This window comes from Ornithorhynchus anatinus, chromosome 14 (genome assembly GCF_004115215.2).
Source record: "Ornithorhynchus anatinus isolate Pmale09 chromosome 14, mOrnAna1.pri.v4, whole genome shotgun sequence".
Classification (NCBI taxonomy): domain Eukaryota; kingdom Metazoa; phylum Chordata; class Mammalia; order Monotremata; family Ornithorhynchidae; genus Ornithorhynchus; species Ornithorhynchus anatinus.
Window position 1 is genome coordinate 32604236 of NC_041741.1, and position 26208 is coordinate 32630443.

The 26208-nt window shown below is 39.3% G+C and overlaps 1 protein-coding gene and 1 long non-coding RNA gene across 2 annotated transcripts in view; one reads left to right on the forward strand and one right to left on the reverse strand.

Annotated features, from left to right (window-relative positions):
* Positions 1-6846: 6846 nt before the first annotated feature.
* Positions 6847-26208, forward strand: part of LOC114816473 — a 192747-nt gene continuing 173385 nt past the window's right edge. Inside the window, exon 1 of the long non-coding RNA XR_003764251.2 lies at positions 6847-6994. This is a non-coding gene — a long non-coding RNA (uncharacterized LOC114816473). The remainder of the gene's footprint in view (positions 6995-26208) is intronic.
* KERA (keratocan) lies at positions 15904-20208 on the reverse strand. Its single transcript, XM_016227951.3, has 2 exons — positions 19323-20208; positions 15904-16078 (listed from the first exon to the last, which is right to left on the reverse strand). Exons 1-2 carry the CDS (start codon positions 20206-20208, stop codon positions 15906-15908), a joined length of 1059 nt encoding a protein of 352 aa, XP_016083437.1. The 3' UTR covers positions 15904-15905.

Consider the following 26208-nt stretch of genomic DNA (forward strand, 5'->3'; position numbering starts at 1 on the left):
AATTATTGTTTCAGACATTTGTTATTTTGTAAGTATACCACTTAGAGACTGGATTCCATGATTCATCATCCATCTTCCTTTTTGACAGCTTAACATTTATTGAACTAAACAATGACACAATTACTTTCTTGGTAAACAATATCACTCCAGCAGTGATTCAAACTGCATCAGTTTCTGAGAGCTTTGATTTATTTAGCAGTAACTTCCTCTATAATTTTTCTTTTTCAGAGTTTATCAATTTTTATTTTCATATATAGGTACTGAGCACTACAATCCTGTATTATATTAGCATATGTTTATATATAAAGTGAAGTTCATGACTAATGTTCATTTAAAGCCTGAATGCTCTGATAGATAGTATGAATTTCAGTTTCTTGAAAGAGGCCTTTATTAAACAGGGTAAGGCAGAAGGATATGAAATTCCACTGGGGATGGTCAGCAGTACAAGGAACTCATTTTTTTCCTTTCTGTGCTTTCCTCAAACAAACTTTTTAGCTCTTGCTGGATAAACCAAGGGCCTGTTTCACTTGACTGTGCAGAAGGCTTCAATGCTCCATATAGTTCAATATTGAAATACAAGTACCTTATGAAGTTATGATGGAACCCCAGTTTACAAGATAGTTCAACATTCACATTTTGTGAAAAAAAATACTATGCCATGTTTCAAGAAAATGAAATCTAACAGTAAAGTCCCCCAGGTTTGCCAATTTATTTACTGTAACCTCAGCCCGAAAATAAATTTGTTTGCAACTTCTTGGCAACGGTTCAGTAGTCAATGAAAATGTGAACTTTCATTCTTTTCTCCCTTTATATTTTATATTCTGAATTCCTGTCAAGGATGTAAATAGCTACATTTCAAGGTAGAATTCAATTCTGCCGTGTTGCCTAAAGGGTCCAACAACAAGTTCTCGTGTACAGGACTGAAGACATGCCGAGAAGGCCCTGTCTGGTTTTAGTGCAACTGGGTTTTTAAGAAAGGAACATCTGATTTCTCTGACAAACTATAGATAAAATAACAAGCATCGCCAAGCAGTCATTCACTGGGATTCTATAATGATTTTATGCCTTTTTCATGCTTACATTATTTACATTATTATGCTTACAATATTTCTCTTAGTCTACCAAAATTATTGCATATTAAAAAGCAATTCCAAATTTCTGTATACAACTGTATTTAAATATAAACTCTCTATAATTATATAAACATATAGTTATATATATGCACATAGATATCCTCTGAGTAAATTTTAATCATCTGAATAAGCATCTGCTACTTAAATGTGCAAAGAATGCAGCATGTGTCTGTGTACTTGTTTCATCTGTACTATATTGGAACCTACTGTAATTATATTGGCATCTGCAGTGACTGTAAGGTCAAATATTTTGCCTTAGGTTTGAGCAAGTCCATGCTTTAGAAATATCCAAGAAAAATATAAAGTCAGTACATCCAACTCAATTCTTTGAATCATTGTTCTCCAGGACACTTTAAAATAAGTATAATTAAAATGTTGACACCTTCAAAAAAAAAATCTAAGTTACTAAACAAAGAAGAAAGCAAGTACAAAAACTTACCTTTGGCTCTTACTCTCTGAAATGGCACGAAGTTCCTCAGAACACACACCCAGTGGTTTTAGTCTCTGACCAATGGAGGTGGATTCTGGTTCTGTGGGAGGTGATTGTAATAACTCTCCATCTCAATTACCGTTTGGAAAACCTCACTTGGAGAAGAGTTACTGGGTTCTCAATATCATTGAAATCATTTTCTTTTAACAAATCCACGTCGATAGTCAAATGTAGCTTAGAAGCCTTTCAGAGATGATGGGAAAGGGTTTTACCTAAGATCTCATCTATAAAACAAAGTTTGCAAGGAAGAAGAGGGTGAAATACACTGATCGGATCTACACATAGGCATTATTTCTGTAAAATTAGCCTACTCCCTATCTGTTACTAAAATTCAGCATAATTCCTGAATAATGGTTTAAGGCTGTGACGGAAGTGATGAAAGTTCTCTAATATACAATAAAACTTACTTTTTACAGTTATAAATCATAAACATGTATGTAATATTCTAAATACATTTAGTAATTCAAATATAGATTTAACATTTAGAGACTTGTTATTTTTGTAAAGGAGAATTTTTCACGCTACAGCGGAGCAAAACAGAATTAAACAAAAAATTCCTTTATTTGGAGTGTAAGATTTCCTTTTTTGGCTCCTGATAGCTGGCAGTGTTTGTTGAACGTGAATCTATTAGGTACAAATTGTGTATTTAGAGGTGGTCTTAAATTTCACCTTCCTGTTTTTTGTGCAAAGGATGTGGGAGAGAAATTTATTCTGATTTTTTACATATTACTGAAGCCTAAGTATCTCTTCCCATAAAAATAAAAGAGATTATGGCTAATACATTTGAAAAAGAATCATCATTTTCCCCAGAATCTTATATTACGTAAGGAATGCTTTGTAAGTTTGGCATACATCTAAAAGAGTGATGCTACACAATCATATGAAATTTGACTTTTGTAGGTTTCAGAGCATCTATTAAGTCCGTCAATCATTATTACTGATCAATCAGCCAGTGGTTTTCATTGAGGATTTACTGTGTGCAGAGCACTGTACTAAGTGCTTGAGAAAGTACTTGGGAGTATAATAGCCTCGATAAATGAGTAATCTACCTGTGCAGGCCACTGCTTCAGGTGTTAAAGGAAGTTACAGGAGACATAGCAAGACAAGGTGGCGCTTCAAAGAGTTTACCGACCAATGCCTAGGACATTTCCTTGCATTTCATATATCCTCAAAAAGTACTTGAATAAGTTAGAAATTATGATATACCGTAGGCCTTCATACTCAGAGAAGACATTACCAATAATGAAATTAACCCATAGTCACATGTGACAGCAAAAAGATCAATACATGGTCAACTATTCTGATAATAATAGTAATTCTGGTATTAAGCACGTACTGTGTGCCAGGCACTGTACTAAATGCTGGGGTGGATACAAGCAAATCAGCTTGGGCTTAATCTCTGTCCCACATGGGCCTTACAGTCGTATCCCCACTGTACAGATGAGGTAACCGAAGTGCAGAAAAATGAAGTAACTTGCCCAAGGTCACACAGCGGACAAGTGGTGGAATGGGGATTAGAACCCAGGTCGTTCTGACTCCCAGGCCCATGCTTTATACACTAGGCCACACTACTTTATCGAGTGATTCATTCATTCAATTGTATTTATTGAGCGCTTACTATGTGCAGAGCACTGTACTAAGTGCTTGGAATGTAGAATTCGGCAACAGAGACAATCCCTGCCCAACAACGGGCTCACAATCTAAATGCGGGAGACAGACAACAAAGCAAAACAAGTAGTTTGGTGTCACTGTCATCAAGATAAATAGAATCATAGATATATACACATCATTAACAAAATAAATAGAGTAATAAATACTTTATAAAAATATGCACAAGTGCTGTGGGGGGGAAGAGCAGAGAGCGGGAGAAGGGGGAATGGAGAGGGGAGGAGGAGCAGAAGGAAAGGGAGGACTCAGTCTGGGAAGGCCTCCTGGAGGAGGTGAGCGCTCAGTAGGGCTTTGAAGAGGGGAAGAGAGTTATGCAGAACCCTGTACTAAGCACCTGGGAAAGCATAGTACAACAGTAGTAGCAGGCATTTTCATCGCACACATGGAGAGGGAGTCAAATGTAATAAACAATTTCCAAAATCTGAATCTCCTGCTGGGGTAAAATGGTTTTGAAAATGCTCTGAAAACTATGTATTGTAAACTACCTGAGGGTAGGACTTTTGCCTTCTACTTTGCATGTTCCCAACCACCTAATACAGTGTTCTGAACACAACAGGTACTCAATAAATACTGATGGCGATTAAGACGACAAACTGTATGAAAGTCTGGCTTTTCCTCCAGGACTTCTCCTTTATCTGGCAGGTTACAAAGAGAAACAGTGTGGTCTAGTGGAAAGAGCACAGGCCTGGGAGTCAGAGAATCTGAGTTCTAATCCTGAATCTGCAGTTCCTTGCTGTATGACCTTGGGCAAGTCACTTAACCTCTCTGTGCCTCATTTCCTCAACTGTAAAATGGGGATCGATTACCTTTTCTTCCTCCGACGTATTCTGTGAGTCCCCTGTGGGACAGGGACTGTGTCTGACCTGGTTAACCTCTATCTACTCAAGCACTTAGAACAATGTTTGATGCATAGGAAGCATTTAACAAACACCATCCAAACAAAGATCATATCTGCTTGTGCTTTGCCATAGCCAGCAATCCCGCTGTGATTCTGCAAGTGGGTGGCCAGTGATGTTTCAGTAGCCAACCCTGAAGGCCTCTGATTAGATTTGGGCAAGAAGAGTGAGATGCCTCAATAGTTTCACATCCCGAAAATGACGGTCGCATCTCTGAGGTCCTGCTACATCTCCCTAGGGTTCCACATGACCCTCGCCAATCCTTCTGTCTTGGCCATCTTTCATGTTTTAGGTCTTTGGTCCCATCGAGTCAGTTTTGATATACATTTCCTCTTGCTCCCTTATTGACTATCTTCAGATGTATCAGCAGTGCCACTCGGTGTGTTGTCATCAGCAGCGTGGCTCTGTAGAAAGAGCCCGGGCCTGGGAGTCAGAGGTCATGGGTTCGAATCATAACTCTGCCACTTGTCAGCTGCGTGACTGTGGGCAAATCACTTAACTTCTCTGGGTCTCAGTTACCTCATCTGTAAAATGGGGGTTAACTGTGAGCCTCACATGGGACAACCTGATTCCCCTGTATCTACCCCAGCGCTTAGAACAGTGCTCTGCACATAGTAAGCGTTTAACAAATACCAACATTATGATTATTATTATCAGCACAGTAGTGTACTCTGGGTCTAGGCTTGATTAAAAAAAAGTTAAGATATAAATTTATAATGCCAGCCCCAAAAACTGTGGCTCTGTCCTCGTTGACACAGAGCCCTTGATAAATCTTCTTTGACTGGGTCCTTTCATCCTGCAAAGGTTTGATTTAAGCTTTCTTTACAAGCTTCTCCAAGGAAAGGGGGGAAAAAAATCTTGAAATCAGTAAATGAGAGCTTTGACTTTACAGTAGAAAACGTCCAGTATTGGAACACTGGAGTCTTTCCTGCTGCCTGCTTCTTAGCATCTAATCCATAAACATCAATGTCAAAATCAACCAAATTTTGTTCCCAAGGTTTTAGGCATCTCTGAAACTTCTGCCCTGTTTCGGTTAATGCATTAATGTATTTCTGGCTAGATTTGATTCAGATTGTTTAACATGGTAAGTCGGTTGTTCCATCTTGAATAAGTTCATTCATTTGCTTGCTTGTAATTTTCACTTGGCATTTCCCTGACATTGTAGGTAAATAAGCTTCTCATGATGAGCTTGCATTCAAGCTGAAAAAAACACCAATTTCATTCTTTCGAAATGATGCCTGTAATATAGTAAATCTGATGTTTTCGGGGAAGGTTTGAGTTCAACTTTCTTCTTCTTGCTCTTCCCGTTTCATACTGGTAGCCAAGAATATGATGGGAATGTGACCAGCTCACAAAAATCAGACAGAGGAATGGTGGAAAAAAGCTTTTTAGAAAAGCTTGGAATACCTGAAACAGTGATGAAGATGACCCCATATGAGAAACAGCATGGCATAGTGGATAGAGCACAAGCCTGGGAATCAGAAGGTCATGGGTTCTAATCCTGACTCTGTTACTTGTCTGCTGTGTGACCTTGGGTAAGTCACTTCACTTCCTCTGTGCTTCAGTTACCTCATGTGTAAAATGGGGATTGAGATGGTGAGACTCTTGTGGGACACTGACTGGTGCCCAATCCGATTTGCTCGTATCCACCCCAGCACTTAGCACAGTGTTGGGCACATTCATTCATTCATTCATTCAATAGTATTTATTGAGCACTTACTATGTGCAGAGCACTGTACTAAGCGCTAGGAATGAACAAGTCGGCAACAGATAGAGACAGTCCCTGCCCTTTGACGGGTTTACAGTCTAATCGGGGGAGACAGACAGACAAGAACAATGGCAGTAAAGGAGCAAGTACTATGTGCCCGGCACTGAACTCAGTGCTAGGATAAGAGAGAAGCTCATCGGGTCGGACACATTCTACGTTCCACATGGGTGCCACAAATCTTAGCCCCCATTTTAGAGATGAGGTAACTGAGGCTCAGAGAAGTGAAGTGACTTATCCAAAGTCACCCAACGGAGAAGCGGAGCGGTCTGGATTAGGAGCCAGGTTTTTCTGTTGCGCAGGCACTTAACAAATAAAATGATTATTATTATCATATGAATGTTAGAAGCTGTCACTGCCAGAGTGGCTTTTAAGGGTATTCAAAAATACCTAAATTGAGAACCACCTGCTCTATGTTACACTGAGCATGGAGCATAAGATGATCACATGTGTCTATTATATAGTACTTTCCCAAGTGCTAGGTACAGTGCTCTGCACCCAGTAAATTCTCAATAAATTTGATCATTTTTTGAAAATATGCCGAGTTTACTCAAATTAGAGTGTTTCTCCTTGTAGGCAGGGAGTTTGTCCACCAACTGTTATAGTGTATTTCCCCAAGCATTTAGAACATTTCCCTGTAAGAAGTAAGCACTCATTTAATACAATTGATTGATTCTCTAAGGGTTGTATTTGTATTGGAATCAAGCTAAAACTAGCTCACAAAAGACGACAGGAAATCACCCATTTACTCCTTGCTGTTCCTCCCTAAGGGAAAATTCAGTTTGGTAAGGTGTTACCACTTCCTTGATGGCACCACCTGAAACAAAGCCAATTACAGGAGGAATTAAGAGGAGATGGGGACTAGCTAATTAGAGAAAAAGCCCAGAGAGCTTGGAGAGTTAGTGGGATCAGCTGGGTTGCTCGTCCACTGAAATTCATGGCGGGGGAAGGACCTGTAGGCCGTGGACCTGAAAACGGCAACTCTCATCAACAGTTGGGAATGGAACAAAGAAAAACTTCGTGGATTGTTGCAAAAATGAAGGTATGGGGTGGGGGGGGGTGAGGAAGAAGTTGCCATTTTATGTGTCATTTGTCAAATAATGTTGTTTTGGGTCCCTTCTCTGCTAAAACCAAAGGACAATTAAATCCTATTCAGATATTTTGATGAGACTAAAGTATTTTACTTGGCAATCTCTTGTTAAACTCAAGTCAATTTTTAAAAGAAACACAAGTCAAGTCATTCATCAGTAGAGTCTGGGTGAGAAGTGTGTGTGTGTGTGTGAGACTTGTATCTATGGGCCCCCTATATCTTATGTTTAAGCAAAAGAGAAACAGACCCTTCCTTGTTTCCCAGTCATTAGGCCTCTGTAGGTATTCCTGGCTAGTCTGACAGCTAATGATTCTCTTGCTCCTCTGGATTGCCAGCTAGAAAGCCAAGGGTTAGTAGAAGTAAATTGAAGGTTAAAAAATAGCGAGACACATTAATGTATTTTGCAAACGTATTCTTTATCACAGACAGAAAATCAAACACAGACCCTGGGACACCACTAGGTATTCAATCTCTTCCTGAGTGGTTCGGGGGATATTTCAGCTAGGAGAGTGGTAGAGTGATCCCCAAATTGCCACACTGTGTCCCATCAAGCCCTCACATTTACACCAAAGCTGTTTCATTTCCTTTCCAGAGCTCTCTAAACAAGGCACTGCCTCCGAGCCACAGAACTCAGAAACAGGTGTTGTGGCAGAAGGAGAATGCTGCACAGAAAAGTATCAGACATGAATGTGTCTGATACCATCTCCTTGATGGGTAGGAGTCAGACCAGCTTAGACCCAGATGTTTCATTTTGAATGATAACAGCACTAATAATTTTATTTAAGCATGTACTCTGCCAAGCACTGTACTAAGAGCTGGGGTAGATAAACAAGATAATCAGGCCCCATATGCCGCTCACAGTCTAAGAAAGAATGCTCTAGTGAGGAAAGAAGATTGAATATGGCACAAGCCCACTGAGACATTTAAACCTGGAAGAGGTAAAATTTCACGACCTCTCCCTAAGAACGACAAATTATCTTGATCGGCTGCCAAAGTTTCTATCATCTAAATGCAGGAAGTTCTTCCAGAAGGTTCCCTTTAGCTGCATCTCACAATCAAGTCTAAATAGGCTATTCATTCATTCAGTAGTATTTATTGAGCGCTTACTATGTGCAGAGCACTGTACTAAGCACTTGGAATGTACAAATCGGTAACAGATAGAGACAGTCCCTGCCCTTTGATGGGCTTACAGTCTAATCGGGGGAGACGGACAGACGGACAAGAACAATAGCAATAAATAATAATGTTGGTATTTGTTAAGCGCTTCCTATATGCGAAGCATTGAATAATAATGTTGGTATTTCATTCATTCATTCAATAGTATTTACTGAGCGCTTACTATGTACAGAGCGCTTGGAATGGACAATTCGGCAACAGAGACTATCCCTGCTCAATGACAAACTGTACAAAGCACATAATAATAATAATGTTGGTATTTGTTAAGCGCTTACTATGTGCAGAGCACTGTTCTAAGCACTGGGGTAGATACAGGGTCATTACAGGCTAAAGACTACTGAACCTGTAATCACACTTAGTTTCCTTCAGGTTTCTTTACAAAAATAAGATGAAAAATAGGCATGCTTTTTTATGGTTTTCCTCTATTTCTCCCTCCTTCAACACATGAAATAAAGGATGGTGGCTCAGTGGAAAAAGAAAATCAAACCTCTGACGCTCAGCGGATGCCTGCCCTATCCCATCTGAGCCACTGACTGGCTGAGTCACCTTTGGAATGATTGCTGGATTGGGACTGAATTGTTCTAAATTCTAATGAGAAATGAGCTGGCTGGCTTAGCTGAGCACTTTGCAAATATTAGATCTAAGAAATCAAATGGTGAACTTGGCACTTGTGGTGTTTTGCTGAGCGACTTGAATCACACTGAGTTAAATGAAAAACCTGGTGGTGAAAGCTCTGTCATGTTGGACCTTTGGATGTTCATTCTGAATGCAATATTTGAGCTCAGAAGTGAGAGCAACTACAGATTGATGATAATTGTACTTGTTAAGTGCTTACTATGTGGCAAGCACTGTTCTAAGCAAGGTGTGAAATTAAAATGAGCTCTCAGTAAACTTTAGCAAAAAGTCTAGTTTAGATGAGGCCTGAAACTGGATTCCTCATATATCTGTGTCTTCTTTTTATGACCAAAAACTGAAGTGAAATTTCACAGCTCCATCTAAGGTCAAAGCTCAGTCTGAGCCCTGGAAAAGGACATAGACTTTTTATTGGATTACATGACTGCAAATCTTTAGCAGCCAGAGAGGTTTCTGGTAACTGATTCACTTGATATGCCTATCAAACATTTTGTTGATTTTAAATAAAATAATATAGATAGAAGGTTTACAAATTTATGGACAAATATCTCCTGTGTTTGAGCAGAACCATGAGATTTACCGTTTGAAGTCAGTTGTGCTTTTTTGCACACATTATTTTTTTCCCCGTTTCCATTTTCCACATCTGGACTTGGTAACGTGGCAGTTTGGGAAACAATTTGATCAGCTGTCTCTTTCTTTTTCTTTTTTTTTTAAAAAAAAAAAAACTGGCTTTTTAAAGATTTGAGGTTTGATTGCTTGCATATGGGGTCATCAACTTTCAGTATTAAGAACCAAATTCAATAAACTTCTCCAAATTAGGTGTTTTCTACATTCGATTATGCATGCTCTATAACATGACCTTTTTCATTTCTCTTCATCTGTTTTAATAGAAAGCTATCCATTCTCTGAAACAGATTTTGCTTTTGAAGGCAAGGGTAATTTTATCAGGTCTGGATAGAAAAGTGGTCCATATTTTGGAACAAGATAGGCAGGGCCCTTCTTTTTCTTTTTGCCCTCTTATGTTTCCTGCATTGTTGTATACATAAAAAATAAAAAAATGAACTTTTGAAATACAACCAAATTTGGTTTACCAAACTGCTCTAAATCCCTTTGTCACTGATTCTTTCATTTCATCTCGTGGAGAGAGTCAGGAAAATGCTTCCTTTTTACATATGGAACTAACTGCTGGAAGCTAGAGCTGTTCAGTAAGAGTCAAATTCATACTGTAGACAAGAACTTTGTTCTCCTGACACACAATCCAGTGGTCTGGCCACTGGAACACACTGCTTCCTTCTCCAACAAGAGACTCACAAACACTGCAGATAGTTTTTGAATTAGATAAGATAAATGCTGCCCTCCTGCTTTTAACTTTCATTGCTTCTGAGAGCTACCGTTAGATGTCACTACACAAGAAGTTAATAGAAACAAAAATAGTCAACGTAATAAGCTAATGAAGCTTTTAATATTAAAATTTTGAATAAGACACCTTTTGCTGAATCAATATGCAGTATGAATACCTTTATGACTGAAATTGAGTCCTTTAAATAAAGAGTATTAAGGGAATACATTTGGACACACAAACTCTTCTTCCTCTGGCCCTTCTGGTAAAAGGGTGATATAAAATTTTCCAGATTTACAATTGGCTATATTCTAACTTTTCACCTGGACTAGAAAAGGATAAATAGACTTTAGTTTTAGGATATCTATTTCCTTTAGAATTACTAAATGGATAAATTCTAAATTCATTCAAAAGTATTGAGCACTTACTGTGTGCAGAGCGCTGTACTAAGCACTTGGAAAGTACAATATGGCTACAGATACACTCCCTACCTAACAGGCTCACAGTCTAGAAATGAAATGCACACTTTGGAAAATTAATTATTACACTAATTATGGTATTTTATTAGGACATGGAATGGTCAAATTAAAATGACATTTGCACATTAAACCTATATATTGGTCAAGACTTGATTTTGGAGAACATCATTATAGGTTAAATTGAAAACTTTTTCAAAACTATATCTTTGAATATATATCTACTGCCCTTGGGTTTCTTAGCCACAGGTGTTTAATAATAACAATAGTATTTGTTAAGCGCTTACTATGTGCTGAGCACTGTACTCAGCCCTGAAGTGGATACAAGCAAATCAGGTGGGACACAGTCCCCTATGGGGCTCTCAATACCCATTTTAAAGATGAGGTGATTGAGGCCCAGAGAAGTAAAGTATCTTGCCTAAGGTCACACAGTAGACAAGTGGTGGTCAGAATTAGAACCCATGTCCTTCTGACTCCCAAGTCCATGCTCCATCCACTACCCCAGACTGCTTGGCTTTGTAGTAATTTTCATTTACTTCCTTAGAATTTTTTCCTGAACAACTTAAAGCAATGGAAAGCCAAAGTCGTATTGTATAATAAAAATAGTTCCTAAGAGCAGGAAGTCTTCATTTCATTATCATATTTATTTACTATTATATTGCTTTCTCCAACTTGCTCTTTTCAGATTTCTTGTTGCTGGGCAACTTTCCAGCATCTATTACCTTTGGCCGTGAACCCCTAGTTTCAGTGGGTACAAATGTGTCAAAGTACTTTCTGGATTACACTTTTCATGGCTTTCTCAGAGTGAAAATTAATTTATTTTAGAATATGTAATTTTAAAACTCATTTTAGTTATCTAAATATTTCAAAGGGCTTAAATATCATTTCAAGATCACCTGATCATCATCATCCTCCTTCCTCTTTATACTGCAAGCTCACTGTGGGCAGGGAACATCTGATAAATCTATTTTATTCTCCCACGTGCGTAGTACAGTGCTCTGCACAAGGCAAGTGCTCAAATACCCATGATGAGAGTTGGCAGACATGTTTCCTGCCCACAAATGAGCTTACAGTCTAGAGGGAGAATCCTACAGCGGATAATAGCCTGAAACTAAATATCTAAATGTAGGTAATTGAGAAATACCAGGGGTTTTTTTTTTTTTTTTTGGTATTTGTTAAGCGCTTACTATGTGCCGAGCACTGTTCTAAGCGCCGGGGTAGACATAGGGGAATCAGGTTGTCCCACGTGGGGCTCACAGTCTTAATCCCCATTTTACAGATGAGGGAACTGAGGCACCGAGAAGTTAAGTGACTTGCCCAAAGTCACACAGCTGGCAAGCGGCAGAGCCGGAGTTCGAACCCATGACCTCTGACTCCAAAGCCCGTGCTCTTTCCAGTGAGCCACGCTGCTTCTCAGCGTTTGGGATTGGCATTTCCTAAAATCAAAATCAGCTTGCTTAAAATTTCAGTCATTGGCTGGAATAGCATCCTTCCTCTCCAAAATCTGAGCTCAGACCTGAATAAATTGATGGGAGAAAATTAGTTTGTTAAATGCAGCTCTGTTCAGTGTAGATTTTAGATCTCACCCAAGATGGCATCCAAGACCCAGATTGATCCTGTGTTCAATCAGTCAACAAATCGATAGTATTCATCAAATACCTACTACGTGCTGTTCAAGGTAGTAATCCCTAGGAATGATGCAATAGAGTAAACATGTAGGTTCCATAATTTTAATAATAAATGTTAATATTTTAAGTGCCTACTTTGCAAAGTGTCTTACATGACTATTCATTCAATCATATTGAGCGCTTACTGCGTGCAAAGTATCTTATATCTACCCCAGTGCCTAGTACAAGGCTTGGACAATAGTAAGTGCTTAATGAATACCAGAATTATTAAGCCCTAAAGTAGATAAAAGATAATCAGGTTGAACATAAATGAGGAAACTGAGGCATAGAGAATTTAAGTGATGCCAAGTTGTCTCAGCAGGCAAGTGGCAGAGCTGAAGTTAGAACTCAGGTCCTCTGACCTTAAGGCCTGTGATCCTTCTCCTTCTAAAGGACCTAGCAGTGAATACAAACACAAAGTGATGTACACATAGAAAAAGAGTAAAGATAATAAATATGTTAGTCAGTTGTACAGAAGTGCTATGTCTGGGTATAAGTGTTGAAGTACTGAGTTGGTGATTAAGGATGAAACTGATCAGGAGAGAAGAAAAATTAATCCAAGTGGGTTCCTGGAGAAGGTGCAATTTCAGGAGTATTTGAAGGGAAAGAGAGCAGAAGTCTGAAAAATTTTGAGAGGGAGTTCCAGGCAGCAGGAAAGGCTTTAGAAGTGGAAAGAGGTAGGAAAAATGAAAACGAGGCACAGTAAATAGGTTAGCTTGAGAGGAACAAAGATTTTGAGCTATGTTGTAGTTAGGGAGTGGACAGCTATACGGGTGAAAGCTGAAGGAGAATCGGGCTTTTAGTTTCAATATGGGTGGATGTTCATTGGAGGCTTTTGAGGAGTGGGGAAATGTGTGCTGAATGACATTTTAGGAAAATGATCCAGGCAAAAGAGGGAAGAAGAAACAGCAGAGGGGAGAATCTTGAAGCAGAGAGACCTGCAAGACAAGTGCCTGAACAGGGTTAGAAACCGTTTAGATGGAAATGAGGTAGGCATAGGAAATACTGTGGAGGGAAACATCAACAGGATTTAGCAATTGACTAGTTTTCAGAGTTGAAAGAGAGGGTGGAGTCAAAGATGCCCCCTATGGCAGACTTCAGAGACAGCTAGGGTGGAGGTATTGAAAATTATTATTATTATCATTTTGGTGATTACTACTAGTACACAATGTCAAAGATAGCCTTGAGGTCAAGGAGGATTAGGATACAGTCAATTAGATTTGCCAAGAAGTGTCACTTGTGATTCATTCATTCAGTCAGTCGTTTTTATTGAGCGCTTACTGTACTCTACCAAGGGCTTAGTACAGTGCTCTGCACATGACAGCTCTCAGTAATACCATTGAGTGATGATTAATAATAATCACAGTATTTGTGATTGATTGAGAGAAGCAATGGGCATGCTATTCTCCACACTGAGCCAGATCTCAGTGGCAATGAGGAAGATCAGTGAGTGGATCAGAAACAGGTGGATGACGAAGGCAGGAATCCTTCAGGCTGCCTTTAGATAGGATTCCAGGACAGGACACCGGGGAGATGAAGGACAAAGAGTGGTTGGATAGTAGAGATTTATCAGGGCCTGTGTTTCTGGGGATGGGTGCTTTGTGGCCTCAGAGAGGAGAACAGAGGTGCAGCGAACACACGATGGGGTGAGAGAGCACAGTAAAGGACCAGGTCCTTACTCAGACGCTGAGCCCCATATGGTGCTGGGGCTGTGTTTGATCTGGTTGTCTTTATATCTACCCCAGTGCTTGGCACATAGTGCTTATAAATAATAATGATGATATACTGCTGATGGAGCAGTATTGGTGACAATTGTGATATTTAAGTGTTTACTATGTGCCAAACACTGTATAAATGCTGGAGTAAATGCCAGATATTCAGCTCCCACATGGGGCTCACAGTCTAGGCGGGAGGACAAGTTTTAAATCCTCATTTTGCTGATGAGGGAACTGAGGAACAGAGAAGTAAAGTGACTTGGCCAAGCTCACACAGCAGGTGAGCTGTGGAGGTGGGATTAGAACCCAGGTCCTCTGATTCCCAGACCTGTGCTCTTTCCTCTAAGCCATGCTGATTATTATGATTATTATTATGTCATGACTGACTGCGGCGTCCAGTCCTAAAGGACCTATACCAAGGCAGCGTAATAATAATAATAATAATGTTGGTATTTGTTAAGCGCTTACTATGTGCAGAGCACTGTTCTAAGCACTGGGGGCGATACAGGGTAATCAGGTTGTCCCACATGAGGCTCACAGTTAATCCCCATTTTACAGATGAGGGAACTGAGGCACAGAGAAGTTAAGTGACTTGCCCACAGTCACACAGCTGACGAGTGGCAGAGCCGGGATTCGAACCCATGACTCCTGACTCCAAAGCCCAGGCTCTTTCCACTGAGCCAGCGTAGAATTTGATAGCTCTTGCTAGAATACCGCATCTAGGGAAAAGAGATGTTTCTCTAGGGAAACCATCTGTATAAAGAGGGTTCCTGCTGACCCAGGTATTCTGGTACCCCTAAAGAAGGGTTTTACTTGTCATGGGAAGAGAATGGGTCTGTTCTAGAGTACTCTCCCAATGCGTCTCTCTAGTGTACTGTGCACACAGTAAGTGCTCAATAAATATGATCAAATGAGTGAATGAACATACACCAGGCATGTGCCTGCTTTGATAGCAAGGATTGGAGCAAGAGAGAGCTGATTATTCCCATCTGACTGCATCGAAGTCAAAACTATGCCACTGGGAGCTGCACTTTGAGAATCAGATAAAATATTGTTGATGGCAATTTGGACAATGAAGCAAAGTGAATTGTAGGCACTGAGAAGTCTCTAATGCAATGACAGAAACGGACCATTCGTACATTTTTTTTATTTAAAATCTATCTTAGAACTAATTCAAATCATAACTCTGAAATAACTTCCATTTATTTTAGTCGTTAGCGACTAAATAGTTTTCTATCACATAAACACTGGGTTTCTGAAGTCGCACTAGTACCTATATGAACACAGTTCCCACATTAAACTGGATTTGCTTGGAACAGCATTCCTGGTAAAGTCACAAACTGAGTAATGAAATTACATATAGCAGAAATGATTGAATAGAAAAATCTTTTTTTCCTTTGTATTACACTGACCTCAAATATTTCAGATGTTTAAAAAATACTTTGGCCTTGAACTGCAGCTTAATAGAACTCAATAGAACTATCAAGAGAGTTCAAGCCAAAATGATTTGGAGGCCTGATTTATTCTAATAATTTATAGTTGATTAATCCATAAATACCTCTTGAAAGAAAGGAAGAGGTGTTGGCATTTATTATAGCCTAGGTAAGACTGGAAAAATAACCACTTTTCTATAGATAACTTGTAAATAAATCATTCTATCATAAAATTTCAAAAGCTGCCTTTCAGCTTTTGCATTTCAGCTGTGATGGATTTTTTTGGAAAACAAAACTAAATTTTTAAAATAAATTGCACATGAGAGAGAGTGAATATTGATTTAATTCTGAAGAATAAAAAGTTCCACCCCACCAAAATTAACTCTTTAAATCATCCAACTCTGTGAGTGGCTGGGTGACATTTTTAAATAACAATAGCCTGAAGGAGTCTGAAACATATCATCAAGTCCATTGGGATGGGGGGCTTGATTTCATTTCCATCCAGACGGAGGTAACGAAGACGTGGCGCATAACCAAAAGAATCATGTTCTCCTGATACAGCAACAGAAGCGGGACACATGATGGAGCCATTAACACCTAAATGCAAAAGAAAAGGTCTGATTTGAAAAGAGGTTTTTTTTATGAAATGCATTACAATTTCTAACAGATTTTTTCATGATGCTTTGTCTTTGAAGTTTTGTCCAATATTGTAGTTAAATATAAACCTCATAACCACCCCCCAACTAGAAATTGTGGAATCAGAGCAAAAGAGGTATTCATTGAGTTATTGTGTGCAGAACACTGCACTAAATACTTGGGAGATGACAGTAAGGTAGATATTTGTCCTCAAAGAAGTAAGTTGTTGATCTAATAATATTCTATTTAACACTGACTCCTTCTCACATAAGCTGGCAAGTCCTTTTCTAGGCTATCTCAATTTGTTTATTCAAGCAATCTCAAGAATGCCTCCTTGAGATTCTCTAATAATATCAGTGTCAGTGAATCAGTTACTCATGGGATAAATGCTCTCAAACTACACAGACAATAAAAAAATCATGGACTTTTCTAGGGCTAATTGTCATACTGAGTAACTATACAGTGCTTCAGGAAGCTTTTTCCTCTCTTCCAAAGGCAAAATGCCTATAATAATAATAATGATGTTGGTATTTAAGCGCTTACTACATGCAGAGCACTGTTCTAAGTGCTGGGGTAGATATAGGGGAATGAGGCTGTCCCACTTGAGGCTCACAGTCTTAATCCCCATTTTACAGATGAGGGAACTGAGGCCTAGAGAAGTGAAGTGACTTGCCCACAGTCACACAGCTGACAAGTGGTAGAGCTGGGATTCGAACCCATGACATCTGAATCCCAAGCCGGGGCTCTTTCCACTGAGTCACGCTGCTTCTCTGAGCCTATGAGAAATGGATCACAACTCTTCAGATTTCATCTTTTTAGCAAAGCAGGCCCTGACTCTAAATCAAAAGTGAAAGTCCCCTCCTGTCAAATTACCAAGGGAGGAAGGTGTCCCCAACTCCTGACTTATCTCTAGAAAGGTTAAGGGCAAAAATGGAGCAGAAATAGGAAAGAGAGGAAGATTGTGAGGACACAGGAACAATAGTAGAAATGGAGGAGGTGGAGAGCAGAGGAGAGAGCGCTTAGTAGAGTGCTCTGCACATAGTAAGTGCTCAGTAAATATGATTGAATTAACTGAGCAGGAGTTAATGTAACAGGAACAATGGCTGAAGTTAGGGAGAATAATCACAAAAAGAGGAGAATCCCAGGAGGAGGAAAGAAGTGTCATAGGAGAATGGAAAATGTTTTCACTCTTGTCCACCCCTTCTCCAACAAAGTCAACTCATCTCCCTCTTTTACATTTGTTCCTGTTCCCATCCTGCAACCAACTCCAGATAGCATGGAATGTATGAATGTGACCCGCAAAGCCCCATGTCCCAGCCACAAAAGAAACCAGTCAGAGTCCTCACTAATGTTTCCTGGCCATTGAAAAAAAAAATGCAAAGCACTGAACATCATGAATGCAGTAGCCTCCCTTACAAGAACAAACATGGTAAGGTGTCACAGTGAAATTCCACATCCCCAACAGGTAATCCAAAAAAGCCAGTGTGTGGAAAAGTTGAGTTTGCAAGGAAAAAGGTCCAGATGAAATGGGACACTTGGTCTTAAGGTTTCATAATGGAATAGCCAAAGGGAGTGTAACATATGGTACAACTTTGAGGATCAAAACCCCATTTGACTCGATTCTTTCATAAATATTTTTAGTATACAATCAGCTCATTTGTTAAGTTTAGACCGAGGCAAATTGGAAAAATATATTAGAGAATCAGGAACACCCCTTTTCAAAAGAGGTTAGGAACTTGAGTTCCTTGAAATTATATAGATGTTTTCAAATCTCTAAAAGACCTCTTTCTTCAAAATATGTTTCTTAGATTGTGATGAGAAAAATCTAAACAGATCAATTGGTGCTCAGATAGTTACAGTAGATTGGGAGCTAATTGTTTCTGGTGACAAATTTTGATTTTTCTTTGAGTGGTGAGAAAGAAATCAATCTTAGTGTTGAAATTGAATTTCCAACAAATTTACAGACCAATGTTTTCAAGGCATTTGCCAATTTTTAAGCACAAGCCTGCTGTAAACATGGACCATTACCTAGAGCTGATAGTATACTTTTGCTTTTCATGAAACCACTATCAAAACTAAAATGTAATGAAAGCGTATATAAGGGTTTCCTTTACAAATTAAAGATAAGCTTCCAAATCATAGACATTTTGGGCATTCTGTGAAATGGTAATTTTAACATTTTCAAAAGACTTTGAGACTATGACTTTGAAAAGAAATCCTATTTCTTCACGTAATTTGTATTTCAAGTCTTTTATTTTTAGGTTTTCTTTTTATTTAAAGTGAAAGATAGATCTACCTCAATTACTTGTCTGATAAAATGCTTAAATGGGAGAAATGTTAATTCCAAAATGCCTATGTGTGTGTGTGTGTGTGTGTGTGTGTGTGTGTATCTTGCCAAAATTACATCATTGCAACCAAGACCATTTTTGTTGGAGCATTTCACTCTGCCATTAGTGGAGACTAGAAACAGTAAAGGCATCAACAAAGTAGTCTGTTACGGATGTGGATGCAGCATTTGGAAGGAAGAGATGATATCATCATCAGTCATCTCTGTGAGCATTAGGATATCCTGAGCAAAGCAAATTCAACACACAAACTCCACATATAAAGAAATGAAGGACTGAATTTTTTGTTATTTAAATCAAGATTGATATTATTCACTTGATTTTGCAGATGAGATTAATCATGTGCCCCAGCCGCATTTAATTTTTTAAGATAGAAACTCCCTGGACAGGGATCATTATTACCAAGCCTATTGTATTCTCCCAAACACTTAGTACAGTGCTTTGCACACAGTAAGTACTAAAATAGAGATTGAAGATGATGATTTTCTTTCATGAATGAGCAACTGGAGAACAAATGTTTCAGCAAAGTCTTCAGTGAAAGAGTGGAGAGTACAGAAAATAAATGTTACTCTTCAATAATCATTATTGCTACGAAATTATGTATGTGAATGATAAACGCAGATCATGTTTTTTATGGATATTTTCACATTCCCTTCATTTCACACCGGTATTTCACATTGCTGAGTTGTAGTTAAATTTGTCAACATCGTAAATGACCAATTAACTTATAAATCAGGCAATCTAAAGGATCCATGGAAATACCTAAGTTCATTTTAATGTAGAAATTACATTTTGGAAGGACATTCAAATCATTATTATTATTTATTTGTTGCCCAGGCCTGACCCTAAGGACCACTTACTTTTGATTTTGTTGTGATCGAGATGAAGGTGCTCTAGACGTGGGCTGATGCGAGGGACTTTTGTGAGTTGATTGTGGGATAGCTGTAGATCTAGAATGGATGAAACGTTAAAGCCATTTGGCGGAAGACCTGCATCTGATAATTTGTTGTAATTGAGCCTAAGGAAAGTTACTTTGGGTATCACGTTAAAATAATTTTCTGGTATTCCTTCGATGGAATTGTTATCCAAAAAAAGTTGCATCGTATTAGCCGGTAGTCGAGGTGGCATGCTTCTGAGTGAATTTTTTGCCATGTTGAGTTGCATGAGGTTCTTGAGTCCTTTGAAAGTATCTCGCTGAAAAGCATTGTCTAATAGCTTGTTATGCTGCAGATCCAGTAGAGTAAGGTTCTCCAAATTGCTGAAAGTCCCTTGGGGGATTCTGGAGACTTTGTTTCTAGCCAGTTGCAATTGTTCTAGACTTCTCGGTAATGGAGCTGGCACCTCCTCTAACTCGTTATCTTCTAGAAATAAGAAAAGCAACTTTTTCAGTTGGCTTAGGGCTCCCTTTTCGATTCCGTAGTTAGTTATTTTATTTTTGTTGAGATTTATCCATCTCAGCTGAGTGGCGTTCATGAAGGCCTTCTCCGGAATGGTTTCGATGAGGTTGTTCTGAAGGTAAAGATACCATATTCGTGATGGAATGGTAGGAATTTCTTTCAGGCCTCTGCTATCACAATACAAAGCATTAGGGAAGTTGGGAGGACAGAAGCACTCTTGAGGGCAGTCAGAAGAAAGCACAGTCCAATCATCTGGATCGGTCACCTCATAGACTTGTCTCACACTTCTAGTCCACACGGAATTGGTTAAGAATAGAACCAAAAAGTTGAAATAGATTGGGGCCGCCATTACTTTCCTTGGAAATGAAAATAATCCATTAGTAGTAGTAAAAAAAATGCTCTATTTACTGTATTGTACTTTCCAAGCACTTAGTACAGGGCTCTTCAGAGTAAGCGCTCAATAAATACGGCTGACTGAATCACAGAGTAAGTGCTCAATAAATACAGCTGACTGACTGAATGAATGAAACTCCTGCAAGGACGAGGCTGCCAACCTCTTGTCCACATCCTCCCTCCGGTTTTATATCTAGACCACCACTATCCTCACCTGTGGAGCCTTAATAAAATCACATGTCCTCCAAAAGGCTTTTCCCAACTTAGCCAACTCATTTCTCCTACTCTCTTTTTCTTCTGCATTCCCTCTTCCTTGGATCTACACCTTTAAGCACTTGCTATTCACCCCAGTGTCAGCCCCAGGGAACTATGTACATATCTAGTTTATTTTAATGTTTGTCTCCTCTAAATTGTAAACTCCTTGTGGGCAGGGAATGTGTATTGTACCCTGTATTATACAATGTGCATTATACTTTCCCAAGTACACAGTACAGTACACAGTAAGTGGTCAGTAAATATGACGGATTGACTCTCAATTTTTAGAACACAGTACTTATGTATATATCTGTAATTTTTTTTTTATATTGATGTCTATTTGTACTGAAGTCTGTCTCCCCCCGACCCCTAGACTGCAAGCTCATTGTGGGCAGGGATTCTACAGTACAGCAGTACAATTCTAAATTCTTTCCCATGTATTTAGTATAGTGCTCTGTCCACAGTAAACGCTTAATAAATACTATTGAAAGAATGAATTTAAACATCTAACTGGACATCCGTATTGTTGGAGTTCCTCAAGGGTCAGTTCTTGGCCCTCTTCTGTTCTCCATTTACACTCACTCCCTCGGTGAACTCATCCGCTCTCACGGCTTTGACTACCATCTCTACGCAGATGACACGCAGATCTACATCTCCGCCCCGTCCTCTCCCCCTCCCTTCAGGCTCGCATCTCCTCCTGCCTCCGGGACGTCTCCACCTGGATGTCGGCCCGCCACCTAAAACTCAACATGAGCGAGACTGAGCTCCTCATCTTCCCTCCCAAACCCGGTCCTCTCCCAGACTTCTCTATCACCGTTGATGGCACGACCATCCTTCCCGTCTCTCGGGCCCGCAATCTCGGTGTCATCCTTGACTCGTCTCTCTCGTTCACCCCACACATCCTATCCGTTACCGAGACCTGCCGGTTTCACCTCTACGATATCGCCAAGATCCGCCCTTTCCTCTCCACCCAAACGGCTACCTTACTGTTACGGGCTCTCGTTATATCCCGGCTAGACTACTGTGTCAGCCTTCTCTCTGACCTCCCTTCCTCCTCTCTCGCCCCGCTCCGGTCTATTCTTCACTCCGCTGCCCGGCTCATCTTCCTGCAGAAACGATCTGGGCATGTCACTCCCCTTCTTAAACAACTCCAGTGGTTGCCTATCGACCTCCGCTCCAAACAAAAACTCCTCACTCTAGGCTTCAAAGCTCTCCATCACCTTGCCCCTTCCTACCTCTCCTCCCTTCTCTCTTTCTACCGCCCACCCCGCACGCTCCGCTCCTCTGCCGCCCACCTCCTCACCGTCCCTCGGTCTCGCCTATCCCGCCGTCGACCCCTGGGTCACGTCCTCCCGCGGTCCCGGAACGCCCTCCCTCCTCACCTCCGCCAAACTGATTCTCTTTCCCTCTTCAAAACCCTACTTAAAACTCACCTCCTCCGAGAGGCGTTCCCAGACTGAGCTCCTCTTCTCCCTCTACTCCCTCTGCCATCCCCCTTTACCTCTCCGCAGCTAAACCCTCATTTTCCCCTTTTCCCTCTGCTCCTCCACCTCTCCCTTCCCATCCCCACAGCACTGTACTCGTCCGCTCAACTGTATATATTTTCGTTACCCTATTTATTTTGTTAATGAATTGTACATCGCCTTGATTCTATTTAGTTGCCATTGTTTTTATGAGATGTTCTTCCCCTTGACTCTGTTTATTGCCATTGTTCTTGTCTGTCTGTCTCCCCCGATTAGACCGTAAGCCCGTCAAACAGCAGGGACTGTCTCTATCTGTTGCCGACTTGTTCACCCCAAGCACTTAGTACAGTGCTCTACACATAGTAAGCGCTCAATAAATACTATTGATTGAATGAATAAATACTATTGAATGAATATTTGGAAACAATTAATTGGATACTGGTGTCAGAGTTTATAGTTAATAGCATTTTGGAGAGAGTTGCATTGCAAAATTTCCTTTCCTTCAAAAGCATATTTTTTTTTCTTAAATCAAGTACCAAATTAATGTAAGTGATGACTTTTGAATCCAGGATCACTGGGGAATTAGCCTTATCTTACTGCATTTTAATCCTGATTAAAGACAAAAGATTTGTTTGCAAAGGCATGGTTTAGCATAACACAGTGTTTTCCCACATAAAATCACCTAATGTAAACCAGTTAAATGAAACCAACGGTTAAAAGTCATGGCACAAAAGTGATCCTCCATTAACTTCAATTCCTAGTCTCTGTTCCTCCTTTAGATAGGCATATGTTTATGTGTTTAACTGTGAAATGAAGAGAGCATCTGGAGGAGATTTTCCAGGGCTTTTCCTTCTCCAACTCAGAAATGGAAAGATCAAAGAACATTTAACAGCGGCCAGTTAGGCTAAGTTCTGAAAGTCCAAGGAATCTGTTCTATTAATCTTTTCTCTTTTTTTGCTTTCCTTCTAGTTACTTTTTTTGTTTACGTCCTGGAAAATTAAGCAAAAAACACATTTCTTTCCTAATTACAGTACGAAAACTTAAATTACTTGAGTAATAGGAAAACAAATCATGAAATCTTTGCTGGCTGATGACAAACACAAATGGAAATGTAGCATCCTTTTTGAGTTCCTCCCCTTGGAGCTCATAGTTTCTTGTTTGTCCAATGAAAAAGACATCAAGAAATTCTGTTTGTTACTGAGAATTTCACAAATTCTATTTTCTCAACAACAGAACACTTACAGAAAGTCCATGTTGAAATGAGATGAAAAGTAAATGATCTACTTTTAGAAAAACAAAATACTTTTATTTTCATTTAAAAGGAAAATAATTGGTCAAATTAGTGGGGCTTATTTTTCACTAATAGAATTGTTATCAGCTGTGCAGCCCTGACACTTCATTACTGATGATGCCCCATTTGAATTAACTACACATAATACTTTCAAGATCTGTTAGCCTTGAATGGCCAAATATTAGATTTGAAAACCTTCCCCAGAAGACAAATGAAAAGATTCTAGGAACAAAAAAAAAAGGTTTACTTATATATGGCCATGATGGACCAAAACCAAGAACATTAGCAAAAATAATAATTTAAAAGAAAAGAGAGAAAAACCCCAAAGTTTTACCTTGCTGTCCAGGAACACATGGCTGAGTCCTTTGTCTGGATCTGATGTCTCTTAAATTACTTTAAAGTGAAAATACGTGGCTCTTAATGTATATTTTGTATAAGTTGATATTTAGTACCAAAGCAAGTCAAAAGCCCTAGATATTAACATATTCACCTATTGTTTCTAACATGACAGGGTTTCAGAATTCAGCTTACCTCAGTTTTCTTGGATCTTCTTGTTCCTTTTCTATTGGTCACTGTTCTTAGACTGTAACAGTGAGACTCAGGCTACACTCTTATGTTTTATGAATCCAACCTAATATATAATGCATCAGTGGCTACAGTTTTAACCCCTACAATAACCACACCAATCTAAAGGAAATTTAGATTTGAATGAATTATCTATCACTTATGATCCACTTTAAACAATTTTCAAAGTTATGTGAAGAATTAATCTAAAAAGACAAAGGTGACATAAAATTCAACTTTAAAGCCAAACATGAATAATATTCTAAAGCAGTTTCAGCAGGAACTCATTCAATTCAAGAACAAAGAATGAAAAACTAGTACCATCTGTTTCTAAGGAAATGTTTTATTTGATTCTGATATATAACAGATGCTGGTATCTTAGGTTCTTTCAATATAATGTTTAATTCAGGAATAGAGATGAAGTTCACCAAATTAAATAATTTTAAAGTAAAATATATTTTGGTGTACCAGATATTAGGGAAGTATGACCTAGTGGAAAGGATACAGGACTGGGAGTCAGAGAACCTAAGTTCTAATTCTGGCTCTGCCACTTGTCTGCTCTGTGACCTTGGACAAGTCACTTCCCTGTGGCTCATTTAGCTCATCTGTAAAATGAGGACAAAGACTGTGAGCCTTACATGTAACAGGGACTATGTCCAACCCTACTACCTTGTATTATACCCCAGCATATAGTACAGTGCCTAGTACATAGTAAGTGTTTAACAGATAACCATAATTGTTATTGATAAATGCATAGCTCTCATTTAGCACACTTTCATTTCTAATTTTAATAAATTAATAAATCCTGTCTCTATTCTGGTCAAAAATATAGTTTGTACAAAGAGGATTCTTTTTTCCTAAGACACGTGGCTTCTATTCTATTTATTGGCTTTTGCATAGCCATGTGACCTGCTACTTGTTTTTTGGTTCTTTTTATTATAGAAGCCTAAATCAGTCTTTCAGTTTCATCTTAAAGAGAATTATCCTTTTTCAAAACAAGTATTTTAATTATTAAAAAGTTTTTCAAGGAGGACATTTTCCTTTACTCAGACTTGTCTTTGTCCTTTATTTTTCTTTACATCTCCTACGAGAATGAGCCTATCAGAAATTGGTACCCCTGTGATAAGTGCTCAGATCCTTATAGTCTGTGCAGTCCAAGAGCTACTTGTAGTGAAACAAGCAATATGTCGACTACCCCTTGGGGGTTCCCCCCTATGCTGATGAAAGACGTGATTTGAAAATGAATGCCACTTATGACCTGCAGGCCTCAGCAGTGAGAGACAAGAACAATCTGGACTTGTTAATAAAAACTTCAGACGTCGAAGCATCTGGTGCCGCATCCCAACTGGACAGGGCGCAGACCAGCTGGAAGTCAGACTATCTAGTATGAACCTGGTCATCCTAGCCTGAGCTGTGCAAACAAAATCCAATGTTAAAAGGATTTTGCTTCACTAAAATGATTCCAACTGTACCTGAAATCTAAACATCACCACAACTGAGGGATGGAATGGAATGGTATCTGTCGAGAAAGTTATTCATTCCCTTTTGTTAGGTTGATGAATCAGGGAAAAGTCTTTAGGGTAGCCATAAAGGCAGGAATCCACAACTCATTACTCTAGAACCCTCTTTCCTTTGTTGATATAGCCTGATCTGAGGTTCACCAAATTGCTTATTACAGTGCTCTGCGTAAAATAAGTGCTCAATAAATGCCAATGATTGATCCAAAAGGTGGAGGGCAGGGGGAAATCCTTTCTCACATCCTTTCTCCCATCTGGAACTTCCTCACTCCCTCTTGCTTCTAATCTGCCAGACTATCACTCTCCCCACACTCAAAACCCTACTGAAATCCAACTTCCTCCAAGAACTTCTTACCATCTCCCAACATCATCCTCAAGATTTTTGCATCCACTCAGTACTTGGACACTCACCACCATCACTAGTAGCACTTTTGTGCTTATTGACATAATTTCCCTAATAAGACACCTATGTCTTTATGAACCTTTCCGGTTTCTCTTCCCTCCTCTCTGTAATTGTTGTGTATGATTCCTTTCATTAGGCTGTGAGCTACCTGAAGGCAGAGATTGTGTCTTCTACCAATTTTGTGCTTCCCCAGGCATTTAGTTAAGTATTCTGCCCAAAGGAGACAGAAACTGTTGATTAATAGACTAATTGTGAGGTGGGTGGAAGAAAATAACCCAATGAGAAGGCTCTCTCTTCCTTCTTAGAGTGCTGCACTTACAACCAGAGAGAATAATCACCTTATAAAGGCACTGATTCTAAAATGATTGTTGAGAATTTGACAAACATGAGCATTTATGTCCATAAAGATGGCTCAGCTTCAGTCGTATTTACTGAGTGGTGTATGCAGAGCATTGTACTAAGC